Source organism: Ranitomeya variabilis, chromosome 1 (genome assembly GCF_051348905.1).
Source record: "Ranitomeya variabilis isolate aRanVar5 chromosome 1, aRanVar5.hap1, whole genome shotgun sequence".
In the NCBI taxonomy this organism is placed as follows: Eukaryota; Metazoa; Chordata; class Amphibia; order Anura; family Dendrobatidae; genus Ranitomeya; species Ranitomeya variabilis.
In genome coordinates, this window is record NC_135232.1 from 226,605,746 (window position 1) to 226,620,763 (window position 15,018).

A 15,018-nucleotide genomic window follows, 5' to 3' on the forward strand; every position below is an offset into this window, starting at 1 on the left:
CTGGGAATGCTACCTATGCATACCACTCTTGCTCTATTGTGGATCTGGAGGTCACATATTCCATTATGGCAATACTCTATATCTCTGTATTACTCTATGAAGTTTGAGAACTGATGAACTAAGTAAAATAACCTAAACTTTCTTCTTCCACAATGACCTTAAAAGTAGTCAGTGCTACTCTAATTTGTCTGTACACTTATTGTAACATTGTTGTAGAGTATACCGTAATTAGATACAGGACATTTACTTTCTGGTTTATGTAATTGCTGAAATGCTTTTTATTGTGTTATTTTTCAGATTGAACCATACGGTCATGCTCAATGTTTCCTTAATCAGAGGTTTAATTCAGCTTTGGACAACTGTGCAGTATTGTAAAGAATACTGTAAAGAAGACAGGACATTTGTGACAGTTTTTAACATCCACTCAAAAGTAGTGCAGATCAATAGACAGATTGTGGAGTCTGTACAATTAATATGTAAAGAATCTGTTAAAAAGAAAAAAAAAAGTGAAATTGCTCATTTTGTACTGTATATCCTACCCTCTGTAGTTGTACTGAAGACCAACAAAAGAGCTGCAATAAACATCTGTATTTCTCAAAAATTAAATATAATGTGTAGAAAAGCCTTTTTTTTAAATAAATTGTCTCCTATTTAATCAGTTTGGTTTAATTGCACATTAACAGATTTCCATGGATGATAGCTTCTGAGTATTACCATTACAATGCTTATATCGGTTTTTGAAAAATATTTAGAATTGAGAGTCCTCAGTGGTTGATACCTTTTAATGGCTAACTGAAAAGATGGTAACAAATTGCAAGCTTTCAAGACTACACAGGTCTCTTCATCAGGCAGAGACCTGTGTAGTCTCGAAAGCTTGCAATTTGTTACCATCTTTTCAGTTAGCCATTAAAAGGTATCAACCACTGAGGACTCTCAATTCTAAATATTTTTCTGTCTACTGGCTAACACGGTACCAAGATATACAGTGGGGCAAAAAAGTATTTAGTCAGTCAGCAATAGTGCAAGTTCCACCACTTAAAAAGATGAGAGGCGTCTGTAATTTACATCATAGGTAGACCTCAACTATGGGAGACAAACTGAGAAAAAAAAATCCAGAAAATCACATTGTCTGTTTTTTTATCATTTTATTTGCATTTTATGGTGGAAAATAAGTATTTGGACAGAAACAAACAATCAAGATTTCTGGCTCTCACAGACCTGTAACTTCTTCTTTAAGAGTCTCCTCTTTCCTCCACTCATTACCTGTAGTAATGGCACCTGTTTAAACTTGTTATCAGTATAAAAAGACACCTGTGCACACCCTCAAACAGTCTGACTCCAAACTCCACTATGGTGAAGACCAAAGAGCTGTCAAAGGACACCAGAAACAATATTGTAGCCCTGCACCAGGCTGGGAAGACTGAATCTGCAATAGCCAACCAGCTTGGAGTGAAGAAATTAACAGTGGGAGCAATAATTAGAAAATGGAAGACATACAAGACCACTGATAATCTCCCTCGATCTGGGGCTCCACGCAAAATCCCACCCCGTGGGGTCAGAATGATCACAAGAACGGTGAGCAAAAATCCCAGAACCACGCGGGGGGACCTAGTGAATGAACTGCAGAGAGCTGGGACCAATGTAACAAGGCCTACCATAAGTAACACACTACGCCACCATGGACTCAGATCCTGCAGTGCCAGACGTGTCCCACTGCTTAAGCCAGTACATGTCCGGGCCCGTCTGAAGTTTGCTAGAGAGCATTTGGATGATCCAGAGGAGTTTGGGGAGAATGTCCTATGGTCTGATGAAACCAAACTGGAACTGTTTGGTAGAAACACAACTTGTCGTGTTTGGAGGAAAAAGAATACTGAGTTGCATCCATCAAACACCATACCTACTGTAAAGCATGGTGGTGGAAACATCATGCTTTGGGGCTGTTTCTCTGCAAAGGGGCCAGGACGACTGATCCAGGTACATGAAAGAATGAATGGGGCCATGTTTCGTGAGATTTTGAGTGCAAACCTCCTTCTATCAGCAAGGGCATTGAAGATGAAACGTGGCTGGGTCTTTCAACATGACAATGATCCAAAGCACACCGCCAGGGCAACGAAGGAGTGGCTTCGTAAGAAGCATTTCAAGGTCCTGGAGTGGCCTAGCCAGTCTCCAGATCTCAACCCTATAGAAAACCTTTGGAGGGAGTTGAAAGTCCGTGTTGCCAAGCGAAAAGCCAAAAACATCACTGCTCTAGAGGAGATCTGCATGGAGGAATGGGCCAACATACCAACAACAGTGTGTGGCAACCTTGTGAAGACTTACAGAAAACGTTTGACCTCTGTCATTGCCAACAAAGGATAGATTACAAAGTATTGAGATGAAATTTTGTTTCTGACCAAATACTTATTTTCCACCATAAAATGCAAATAAAATGATAAAAAAAACAGACAATGTGATTTACTGGACTTTTTTTTCTCAGTTTGTCTCCCATAGTTGAGGTCTACCTATGATGTAAATTACAGACGCCTCTCATCTTTTTAAGTGGTGGAACTTGCACTATTGCTGACTGACTAAATACTTTTTTGCCCCACTGTATATCTTTCGTATATCGGTTTTATAACCATGTGTAGCATATAGGGTTTAATGGTTATACTGTACGGTTGTACATCTCTTCGTGGCTTCCAATTTTCTATTGATCTCCACATCACATAAGTCCCACCCAGTTACAGGAGTGCTTCACAGTATGGAAGTGTGATATGACCCCGAAAAAGCAAAGTGTTAAAAGGGCAATTGAAATTTTATGCAAAATGTTGTGTATAAGCAATGATGCACCTCAAATGGCTATCAGTGGGGCGTTGTGCAATAGCTCTTTAAAAGGAATGTATTTAATAGAAAATATTTTTTTAACATTTTTGGGGTCAATGTTTTTGCTTTCATATCACAATCTGTATTAAAAACATATTATGTATAAATATATATTTATTTGTTTTTCTATAGAGAAAACTTTTCGGTGATGTTATTATGATCCCTGGTAGGATTACATGAACCAGTAACACCTCATAAATCCAGTTGATAACACAGGATCCAGCATTCTTAATAGGTGATGTCACAGCTGACCTCCTCCCTTCACAATCACCATTGCACATGTTCATCGCTTGCTTTAATACAAAAGATGGGGTCTGAGTCAATCTATTACTGCTAATGTACATATGGATGTCCTAAAAGAGCAGGATGTATGTGTCTATAATAGTGGCTAATGTGAGAATTGTAATATCTATCTACACTCACTGGCCACTTTATTAGGTACACCTGTCCAACTTCTTGTTAACACTTAATTTCTAATCAGCCAATCACATGGCGGCAACTCAGTGCATTTAGGCATGTAGACATGGTCAAGACAATCTCCTGCAGTTCAAACCGAGCATCAGTATGGGGAAGAAAGGTGATTTGAGTGCCTTTGAACGTGGCATGGTTGTTGGTGCCAGAAGGGCTGGTCTGAGTATTTCAGAAACTGCTGATCTACTGGGATTTTCACGCACAACCATCTCTAGGGTTTACAGAGAATGGTCCGAAAAAGAAAAAAAATCCAGTGAGCGGCAGTTCTGTGGGCGGAAATGCCTTGTTGATGCCAGAGGTCAGAGGAGAATGGGCAGACTGGTTCGAGCTGATAGAAAGGCAACAGTGACTCAAATCGCCACCCGTTACAACCAAGGTAGGCCTAAGAGCATCTCTGAACGCACAGTGCGTCGAACTTTGAGGCAGATGGGCTACAGCAGCAGAAGACCACACCGGGTACCACTCCTTTCAGCTAAGAACAGGAAACTGAGGCTACAATTTGTACAAGCTCATCGAAATTGGACAGTAGAAGATTGGAAAAACGTTGCTTGGTCTGATGAGTCTCGATTTCTGCTGCGACATTCGGATGGTAGGGTCAGAATTTGGCGTAAACAACATGAAAGCATGGATCCATCCTGCCTTGTATGGAGCATCTTTGGGATGTGCAGCCGACAAATCTGCGGCAACTGTGTGATGCCATCATGTCAATATGGACCAAAATCTCTGAGGAATGCTTCCAGCACCTTGTTGAATCTATGCCACGAAGAATTGAGGCAGTTCTGAAGGCAAAAGGGGTCCAACCCGTTACTAGCATGGTGTACCTAATAAAGTGGCCGGTGAGTGTATATAATCGTCTAAGGGGTACTTCCGTCTGTTTGTCTGTCTGTTTGTCTGTAATGGAAATTCCGGGTCCAATCAGCGACAGGCTTAGTCCGGCCGCGAACAGTGCCAGTGTGTCGGCTTATCCCGGACCAACTTTTTACTATTGATGCTGCCTATGCAACATCAATAGTAAAAAGATATAATGTTAACCCCTTCCCGACCCATGACGCCACATAGGCGTCATGAAAACCCGTGCCAATCCGACCCATGACGCCTATGTGGCGTCATGGAATGATCGCGTCCCTGCAGATCGGGTGAAGGGGTTAACTCCTATTTTACCCGATCTGCAGGGAGAGGGGGAGTGGTGCTTCAGCCCAGGGGGGGTGGCTTCACCCCCCCGTGGCTACGATCGCTCTGATTGGCTGTTGAAAGTGAAACTGCCAATCAGAGCGATTTGTAATATTTCACCTAAAAAACAGGTGAAATATTACAATCCAGCCATGGCCGATGCTGCAATATCATCGGCCATGGCTGGAAATACTAAAGTGACCCCCCCCACACCCACCGATCGCCCCCCCAGTGCTCCGGTGCGTGGTCCGGTCCCCTCCGTCCTGTGCTCCGCTGCCCCGTGCTCCTGCCCGCTCCCCCGTCCTGCTGTCCGCTCCCCCCGTCCTCCGATCACCCCCCCTGTGCTCAGATCCACCCCCCCACCACCCCTTCATACTTACCGATCCTCCCGGTGTCCGGCCGTCTCCTTGCTGGGCGCCGCCATCTTCCAAAATGGCGGGCGCATGCTCAGTACGCCCGCCGGCCGGCAGATTCCTTACAGGTACATTTTGATCGCTGTGGTAGGTTCTACCACAGCGATCAAAATAAAAAAAATAATAAATAAACCCCCCCCTTTATCACCCCCATAGGTAGGGACAATAATAAAATAAAGAAAATATATATTTTTTTTTTTCCCACTGTGGTTAGGGTTAGAACTAGGGTTAGGGTTAGAACTAGGGTTAGGGTTACGGGTAGGGTTAGGGTTATGGCATGTGCGGATTTGGCAGCGGATCCGCAGCGGATCGGCCGCGGATCCGCAGCGGATCGGCCGCGGATCCGCAGCGGATCGGCCGCGGATCCGCAGCGGATCGGCCGCGGATCCGCAGCGGATCGGCCGCGGATCCGCAGCGGATCGGCCGCGGATCCGCAGCGGATCGGCCGCGGATCCGCAGCGGATCCGCAGCGGATTGGCCGCTGCGAATTCGTAGCAGTTTTCCATCAGGTTTACAGTACCGTGTACACCTATGGAAAACCAAATCCGCTGTGCCCATGGTGCGGAAAATTCCGTGCAGAAACGCTGCGTTGTATTTTCCACAGCATGTCAATTCTTTGTGCGGATTCCGCAGCGTTTTACACCTGTTCCTCAATAGGAATCCGCAGGTGAAATCCGCACAAAAAAACACTGGAAATCTGCTGTAAATCCGCAGGTAAAACGCAGTGCCTTTTACTTGCAGATTTTTCAAAAGTCGTGCGGAAAAATCTCACACGAATCCGCTACGTGGGCACATACCCTTAGGGTTAGGGTTGGAATTAGGGCTAGGGTTGGAATTAGGGTTACGGGTGTGTTGGGGTTAGGGTTGTGGTTAGGGGTGTGTTGGGGTTAGGGTTGGGATTAGGGTTATGGCTACAGTTGGGATTAGGATTAGGGGTGTGTTGGGGTTAGTGTTGAAGTTAGAATTGAGGGGTTTCCACTGTTAGGGCACATCAGGGGTCTCCAAACGCAACATGGCGCCACCATTGATTCCAGCCAATCTTGCATTCAAAAAGTCAAATGGTGCTCCCTCCCTTCCAAGCCCCGACGTGTGCCCAAACAGTGGTTTACCCCCACATTTGGGGTACCAGCGTACTCAGGACAAACTGGGCAACAACTGTTGGGGTCCAATTTCTCCTGTTACCCTTGCAAAAATAAAAAATTACTTGCTAAGACATAATTTTTGAGGAAAGAAGAATTATTTTTTATTTTCACGGCTCTGCGTTGTAAACTTCTGTGAAGCACTTGGAGGTTGAACGTGCTCATCACACATCTAGATAAGTTCCTTGGGGGGTCTAGTTTCCAAAATGGGGTCACTTGTGGGGTGTTTCTACTGTTTAGGCACATCAGGGGCTCTGCAAATGCAACGTGACGCCCGCAGACCATTCCATCAAAGTCTGCATTTCAAATGTCACTACTTCCCTTCCGAGCCCTGACGTGTGCCCAAACAGTGGTTTACCCCCACATATGGGGTATCACTGTACTCACAACAAACTGGGCAACAAACATTGGGGCCCAATTTCTCCTGTTACCCTTGTGAAAATAAAAAATTGCTTGCTAAAACATCTTTTTTGAGGAAAGAAAAATGATTTTTTATTTTCACGGCTCTGCGTTGTAAACTTCTGTGAAGCACTTGGGGGTTGAATGTGCTCATCACACATCTAGATAAGTTCCTTGGGGGGTCTAGTTTCCAAAATGGGGTCACTTGTGGGGTGTTTCTACTGTTTAGGCACATCAGGGGCTCTGCAAATGCAACGTGACGCCCGCAGACCATTCCATCAAAGTCTGCATTTCAAATGTCACTACTTCCCTTCCGAGCCCTGACGTGTGCCCAAACAGTGGTTTACCCCCACATATGGGGTATCACTGTACTCACAACAAACTGGGCAACAAACATTGGGGCCCAATTTCTCCTGTTACCCTTGTGAAAATAAAAAATTGCTTGCTAAAACATCTTTTTTGAGGAAAGAAAAATGATTTTTTATTTTCACGGCTCTGCGTTGTAAACTTCTGTGAAGCACTTGGGGGTTGAATGTGCTCATCACACATCTAGATAAGTTCCTTGGGGGGTCTAGTTTCCAAAATGGGGTCACTTGTGGGGTGTTTCTACTGTTTAGGCACATCAGGGGCTCTGCAAATGCAACGTGACGCCCGCAGACCATTCCATCAAAGTCTGCATTTCAAATGTCACTACTTCCCTTCCGAGCCCCGGCATGTGCCCAAACAGTGGTTTACCCCCACATATGGGGTATCACCGTACTCAGGAGAAACTGGACAACAACTTTTGGGGTCCAATTTCTCCTGTTACCCTTGCAAAAATAAAAAATTCTGGGCTAAAAAAATATTTTTGAGGAAAGGAAACACATTTATTATTTTCACGGCTCTGCGTTATAAACTTCTGCGAAGCACTTGGGGGTTCAAAGTGCTCACCACACATCTAGATTAGTTCCTTGGGAGGTCTAGTTTCCAAAATGGGGTCACTTGTTAGGGAGCTCCAATGTTTAGGCACACAGGGGCTCTCCAAACGTGACATGGTGTCCGCTAATGATTGGAGCTAATTTTCCATTCAAAAAGCCAAATGGCGTGCCTTCCCTTCCGAGCCCTGCCGTGTGCCCAAACAGTGGTTTACCCCCACATATGGGGTATCATCGTACTCAGGACAAACTGGACAACAACATTTGGGGTCCAATTTCTCCCATTACCCTTGGAAAATTAAAAAATCCTGGGCTAAAACTCATTTTTGAGGAAAGAAAAATTATTTTTTTATTTTCACGGCTCTGCGTTATAAACTTCTGTGAAGCACCTGGGGGTTATAAGTGCTCACTATGCATCTAGATAAGTTCCTTGGGGGGTCTAGTTTCCAAAATGGGGTCACGTGTAGGGGAGCTCCAATGTTTAGGCACACAGGGGCTCTCCAAACGCGACATGGTGTTCGCTAACGATTGGAGCTAATTTTCCATTCAAAAAGTCAAATGGCACGCCTCCCCTTCCGAGCCTTGCCGTGCACCCAAACAGTGGTTTACCCCCACATATGAGGTATCAACATACTCAGCAGAAATTGCCCAACAAATTTTAGGATCCATTTTATCCTGTTGCCCATGTGAAAATGAAAAAATTGAGGCTAAAAGAAATTTTGTGTGAAAAAAAAGTACTTTTTAATTTTTACGGATCAATTTGTGAAGCACCTGAGAGTTTAAAGTGCTCACTATGCTTCTAGATAAGTTCCTTGGGGGGTCTACTTTCCAAAATGGGGTCACTTGTGGGAGCGCTCCAATGTTTAGGCACACGGGGGCTCTCCAAACGTGACATGGTGTCCGCTAACGATGGAGATAATTTTTCATTCAAAAAGTCAAATGGCGCTCCTTCCCTTCCGAGCCTTACCATGTGCCCAAACAGTGGTTTACCCCCACATGTGAGGTATCAGTGTACTCAGCAGAAATTGCCCAACAAATTTTAGGATCCATTTTATCCTGTTGCCCATGTGAAAATGAAAAAATTGAGGCTAAAATAATTTTTTTGTGAAAAAAAAGTACTGTTTAATTTTTACGGATCAATTTGTGAAGCACCTGGGGGTTTAAAGTGCTCACTATGCTTCTAGATAAGTTCCTTGGGGGGTCTAGTTTCCAAAATGGGGTCACTTGTGGGGGAGCTCCAATGTTTAGGCACACGGGGGCTCTCCAAACGCGACATGGTGTCCGCTAAAGATTGGAGCCAATTTTTCATTCAAAAAGTCAAATGGCGCTCCTTTCCTTCCAAGCCCTGCCGTATGCCCAAACAGTGGTTTACCCCCACATATGAGGTATCAGCGTACTCAGGACAAATTGGACAACATCGTTCGTGGTCCAGTTTTTCCTTTTACCCTTGGGAAAATAAAAAAATTGTTGCTAAAAGATCATTTTTGTGACTAAAAAGTTAAATGTTCATTTTTTCCTTCCATGTTGCTTCTGCTGCTGTGAAACACCTGAAGGGTTAATAAACTTCTTGAATGTGGTTTTGAGCACCTTGAGGGGTGCAGTTTTTAGAATGGTGTCACTTTGGGGTATTTTCAGCCATATAGAACCCTCAAACTGACTTCAAATGTGAGGTGGTCCCTAAAAAAAATGGTTTTGTAAATTTTGTTGTAAAAATGAGAAATCACTGGTCAAATTTTAACCCTTATAACTTCCTAGCAAAAAAAAAATTTGTTTCCAAAATTGTGCTGATGTAAAGTAGACATGTGGGAAATGTTATTTATTAACTATTTTGTGTCACATAACTCTCTGGTTTAACAGAATAAAAATTCAAAATGTGAAAATTGCGAAATTTTCAAAATTTTTGGCAAATTTCCGTTTTTTTCACAAATAAACTCAGAAATTATCGACCTAAATTTACCACTAACATGAAGCCCAATATGTCACGAAAAAACAATCTCAGAATCGCTAGGATCCGTTGAAGCGTTCCTGAGTTATTACCTCATAAAGGGACACTGGTCAGAATTGCAAAAAACGGCAAGGTGATTAAGGCCAAAATAGGCTGGGTCATGAAGGGGTTAAAAATAAAAAAAATAAAAAAATTGTGCTATTCTCACCTTCTGCTGTCCACCGATGCGCGCGATGCTGCCACCAGCTTCCGTTCCCAGTGATGCATCGCAAGACCGCTAAGTCATCTGGGTAATTTCTCAATGCATCACTGGGAATGGAAGCTGGTGGCAGCATCGTGCGCATCGGGACAGCTTCGGTGTACGCTGGAGGGCGAGTATAGAACTATTTTTTATTTATTTTTTAACAGGGATATGGTGCCCACACTGCTATATACTAAGTGGGCTGTGTTATATAATGCGTGGGCAGTGTTATATACTGCGTGGCCTGTGTTATATACTATGTGGGCTGTGCTATATATTACGTGGGTTGTGCTATATATTACATGGGCTGTGTTATATACTGCTTGGCTGCTATATACTATGTGGGCGGTGTTATATACTGCGTGGGCTGTGTTATATACTGCGTGGCCTGTGTTATATACTATGTGGGCTGTGTTATATACTACGTGGCCTGTGTTATACACCGCGTGGGCTGTGCTATATATTACGTAGGCTATGCTATATATTACGTGGGCTGTGCTATATATTACGTGGGCTGTGTTATATACTACGTGCCTGCTATATACTACATGGCTGTGCTATATACTACGTGGCTGTCTGTGTTACGTGGGCTGTGCTATATACTATGTGGCTGCTATATACTATGTGGCTGATATATACTACGTGGCTATGCTATATACTACGTGGCTGTCTGTTACGTGGGCTGTGCTATATACTATGTGGCTGATATATACTACGTGGCTGTGCTATATACTACGTGGCTGTGCTATATACTACATGGCTGTCTGTGTTATATACTATGTGGCTGTCTGTGTTATATACTACGTGGCTGTGTTATATACTACGTGGCTGTGCTAAGCGCGACGTACATACATACATACATGTTCTAGAACACCCGATGCGTTAGAATCGGGCCACCATCTAGTATATATATATAGCACATTTAACATAATATCTAGAATAAAACAATAGATAATTTTCTGATGCCACATTTTTTAAGGCATTATGTCAGAAGGTTTTTGAATGTAATTTGAGAGCACCATGAAGTAGGAGGAGAAACCCTGATTCCAGCGATGTGTCACTTACTAGGGTTGGCTGTGTTTTGCTGTTTCAATACAATCAGTGTTTTATCAGCATGAGATTATCACTACAAGGCAACTGGCCTTATCTCTGCTATTCCAACCAAGTCCCCACCAATGAATAGTATCTTTCTGTCTAATCATTGATGTGGGCCGGGCTACACGGGCTCAATATTCTGAGCTCTGCAGCAGTGAAAACTTTCAATAATCACAACTGCTGCACTGATTAAACTAAGTGATTACATTGCTGCAATCAGGGTATCTGCCCCTACCTTATGATGCTGTCAGATTACATGACATGACATGCTGACATATTACATTTAATGGAAAAATATCTCCTTTTGAAACAGAGTCAACTATGACTCTGACCGCAAGATTTCAAGGAGTGTGACACTTGAAAGAACTCAGGACCTAGCATGCAGAACCATATAAAACGCATTTTGTTCACAGCTGTTTTACTTCTCAATTTTTCATCCACCGTAATATTACAATTAGTCCAGGGCCACGTTTACTATTCCACCATGCTGAAGTTTCATTCTGATCAGCAGATTATAAAGAGCATTTACCAAAGACAACAACACCTACCTCCATTATACTTAATCCCTCCACACTGGAACTGACGGTGTACTCTGCAGTTTCATGGTAGGAATCATCTAGAAAGATAAAAAATGGCAGCAGAAACAGTTTTACATCTTGTTAAAAACCTAGCTATCAGATCATTTTTGCTAAACACTTCAAAATAAAAAGAGCAAAAATCTACATAATCTTTCATTTTGTTACACTCGTTGCCTTAATTATGATAATACAAACTGATTAGCGATGATATGAATCAGTATTAGTGATGTGCTCAGATGAGATGATATTCGAGCACGCTTGTGTGCTAACAGAGTGTCTTCAGTGTGCTCGAAAAATGTGTTCAATTCCCTGCGGCTGTTTGACAGCCACAAGACATGCAGGGATTGCCTGTTTATTAGTTATTGCCTGTTTGTTAGGCGATCCCTGCATGTGTTGCAGCAGTCTAAACAGCCACGAGACATGAAGCCACGGGGACTGGAACATATTATTCGAGCACGCCGAAGTCTCCCAGTTAGCACCCAAGCATGCTTAGATAACACCTTATCGAGCACATTTGGTCATCACTAATACTGATTCATTTTAAAGGGAACCTATCAAGTGACTCATGATACACAAACCACGTACAGCCTGAATCAGGGCCTGGACTGCAGCCAGGTATATTTATCCCTGAAATGCCAAAGCGTTAGAAAATATAGTAAGAAAATCCAACCGGGGAACATAAGCAAAGACAAGACTAGCCTGATGCCACACCTGGGCGACTTCTCCTAGGTCTCTCCCATAGACTAGTCTTGTTTCTGGCTGGTTTGGGCAGCATGAAGAGCATTACAGAATTCCTTTAAATACTATTTTTTTTTTTTCTATTGGCAGTGACTTTCCAAACATTACATCATTTGTTGTAATTTCCAGTGTTATTTATTATCCTCCTGACCTCTTCCAGTTCTTTAAAATGAGCATAGTACTTAACCGATGTAACACTCCCACCTTTCTCACCTAATTATGCAACCTCAACTCTACAATCTCATTACACTAAAAACCTTTAGAGAAGCAAAGTGAGAAAATATGTTCTCACGGTATCAAGAACAACCATGACTCATTCAGTCCTAGGATAAATCTAACTTCCATTAGGAAATTATCAATTCTGCGGAAATGTTATTTGGATAGATGAGACAAATTGACTTTTTAGCCATATATGTATGCAAACTTTACTTTAAGGAGTTTTCCTAGGATATGCTACACGTATTTGACATTTGGGAATTTCACCCCTTGGGAAAACTAAGGTCTCTATAGCAAGCTATTGAAAGCCTGGCTAGAATATAAAGCAAATGCAAAATGTGTCAAGGGTCAATAATGGTTATAGTATTAATAATGCCAATAAGTGGCACTAGAGCACCTGTGTTCTTCCTCTGAGAAGAGATATTGGCATATCTTATTTGCCTTGCCTTTAAGTTTCAGTACACAAGCTTTGTGGTCTCAGAAAATCCCAAATTTGCACTGATGAGGGGCAAAAATCCTGAAACATGTGTCTGCAAGTGGAGCCACTTTCTTTTTGGAGAAGATTCTGGTTTGGCTTTATAGCCCACGTTATGTGACAAGGCTATTTAAAGGGTCAATATTCACTAACAGCACTGCTGATTCCAATAGGTGACATTAAAGACTCTTGTTTTTGCCTCACTAAAGAGGCTATTTGCATATTTTATGTCATAGTAGCATTGCATGGCCTATTACCTGGGCAGCTTGGCAATCTCTTTAAAGGGTTATTCCCATTTTTTCCCAGGAGCAGACTGCTCCCCAGCCTGCCTACTCGCTGAGTGCTGAAGTGCTCCTGCTTGAGTGACCATTCAGGGAAGCAACATAATGACGTAAGTCTGACCCGTGTGAGCTCCAATGTTGCTATAAGAGGCAGTTTTATCTTTGGAGTATTGGAAGAGCACTGGGGCCGAAGCTGGCTGGGCCACAATGAAGTATTAGGCTGTGCTTTTTGGTGCGTTTTTTTTCCCACATGGAATTGGCACAACAATGCTAGGGAATCCTTATGACAGCAAAGTCAATGAGAATTCTGAAGTGCTGTGCACATAATCAGTCATTTTCCTTTGCGGATTTGTGCTGCCTTTGAATCCGCAGGATGTCAATTCTTTGTGCATTTTTGCCATGTTTTTCACCCATTGACTTCAATTGAGTCAGTCAAATAAGCAGCAAATGCGCAAAATGTTTCCGGATTTGCTGAGGTTTTGGTTGCGTTTTTATGAACTTCCTATGGTGTTTCCCATGCTGTCATCTCTGTGACAGCGTGAGAAACATTGGCGCAGCTGTTCTGATTGGCAGTAACGTTACGGCTGGTATAACGTTACAGTCGGTAAGAGCTCTGTGGGGTCAGACTGTCAGATGTCAGCGTAACCCCGCACAGATGTGACCCGTAGTAAGAAGCGTTCCGCAGGTCCCCGGCATCGGCTGATGAGAGACTGCTACTCCCAGCAGCCGACACCTGCTGTCACTGATTACAGCGGGAGCAGGCGGTTGCTGATGGGCGTGGTCATCCGCTGGCATCAGTGCTAAAAGTAAAAAAAAGTTTAAATAAATAAATATTAACATTAAAATAACAAACACAGTATGCTCATCTTCACCTAATTCCTGAAGCTCTTTGTCTCTTGTAAAAAAAAAAACAACCAAAAACACCATACACTCACCTTAACGCCTAGTCCCCGATGCCTATTGCACCTGGAAAAGAGAAAAAATAATAAACCCCCATATCCCTCACCTATCTGCACTGTCTCGAAATGATTCAGATCACTTGTAGAGCAGTCACATCAGCTGATGCGAATTCTCTACTCCGCAGCCGGCGACACTGTGACAGGAGAGTGTAATCAGAAAGTTCTCAAGCAGCTGATCCATCAGTGACTTCATCGGGGATCAACAGCTGATGAACTCCGGTAAACTTACCCAACACAGCTCAGCGCTACACACTGAAAGAGCGATTACCTCCTGTGCCAGGGTGTAGCTGGCTGTCCTTGAGAGCAATGACATCAGTGACTGCTTTCAAAGTCATCAGGATCATCGTGGGACATTGTGGACTATCTCACTTTGGACACGTGAGATATATTGTTGTTTATTATTTTAATTCATTTCCAGGAGAATTTGACTTCAGTGGTCTGGGCGATGACTTGAGTATGGTTAAATTTAATTTCGATAAAGGAGTCTGTGTCATTATTTCAATTAAAGGACTTTATTCAGGCTGTGTTTTTTTTATAATGTGATTATGGAGTTAGTAATGTGGGTGTCTTATAGACGCCTCTCCATTACTAACCTCTGGGCTTGATGTCACCTGACAATACAAAGGTGACATCAATCCCAGTACTATCACCCCAATTGCCACAGCACCAGGGCAAGTGGGAAGAGCAAGGCTAAGCGCCAGATTTGGCGCATTTTTTGTATTTCTGGGGAGGCTGACAGCTGATGTTTTTAGTCTGGGACGAGGCCAATATTCATGGCTCCTTCCCTGGCTACTAATATCAGCCTGTAGCTATCTGCCTAGCCTCTGCCTAGCCTTTGCTGGTTATTAAATATAGGGGGACCAGATATCATTTTTTTGGGGGGGGAGGGGGGAGTCATTTTAATAACCAGGAAAGTCTTAGTATACAGCTGTTAGCTGATATTAATAGCCTGCGAAGCTCCATGGGTATTACCCCCTTCCCAGGTTATAAACATCTGCCCACAGGTGTCCGCTTTTCCTCTGCTGGTTATGAAAATTAAGCGGGAGCCCACACCATTTTTTTTTTTTTAGAAAAATAATAATTTATTAAATACTTGTACAGTAGGCTGCACACGCACTGTAC

At 43.0% G+C, this 15,018-nt stretch overlaps 1 protein-coding gene across 9 annotated transcripts in view; it reads right to left on the minus strand.

The window, feature by feature from the left end:
* Window positions 1–15,018, minus strand: part of PITPNM2 (phosphatidylinositol transfer protein membrane associated 2) — a 441,487-nt gene that overhangs the window by 100,062 nt on the left and 326,407 nt on the right. For all 9 annotated transcript variants that reach the window (XM_077293187.1, XM_077293186.1, XM_077293190.1 and 6 more), the window contains one exon: window positions 11,198–11,265. In XM_077293187.1, coding sequence (XP_077149302.1) covers window positions 11,198–11,265 — 68 coding nt within the window. The remainder of the gene's footprint in view (window positions 1–11,197; window positions 11,266–15,018) is intronic.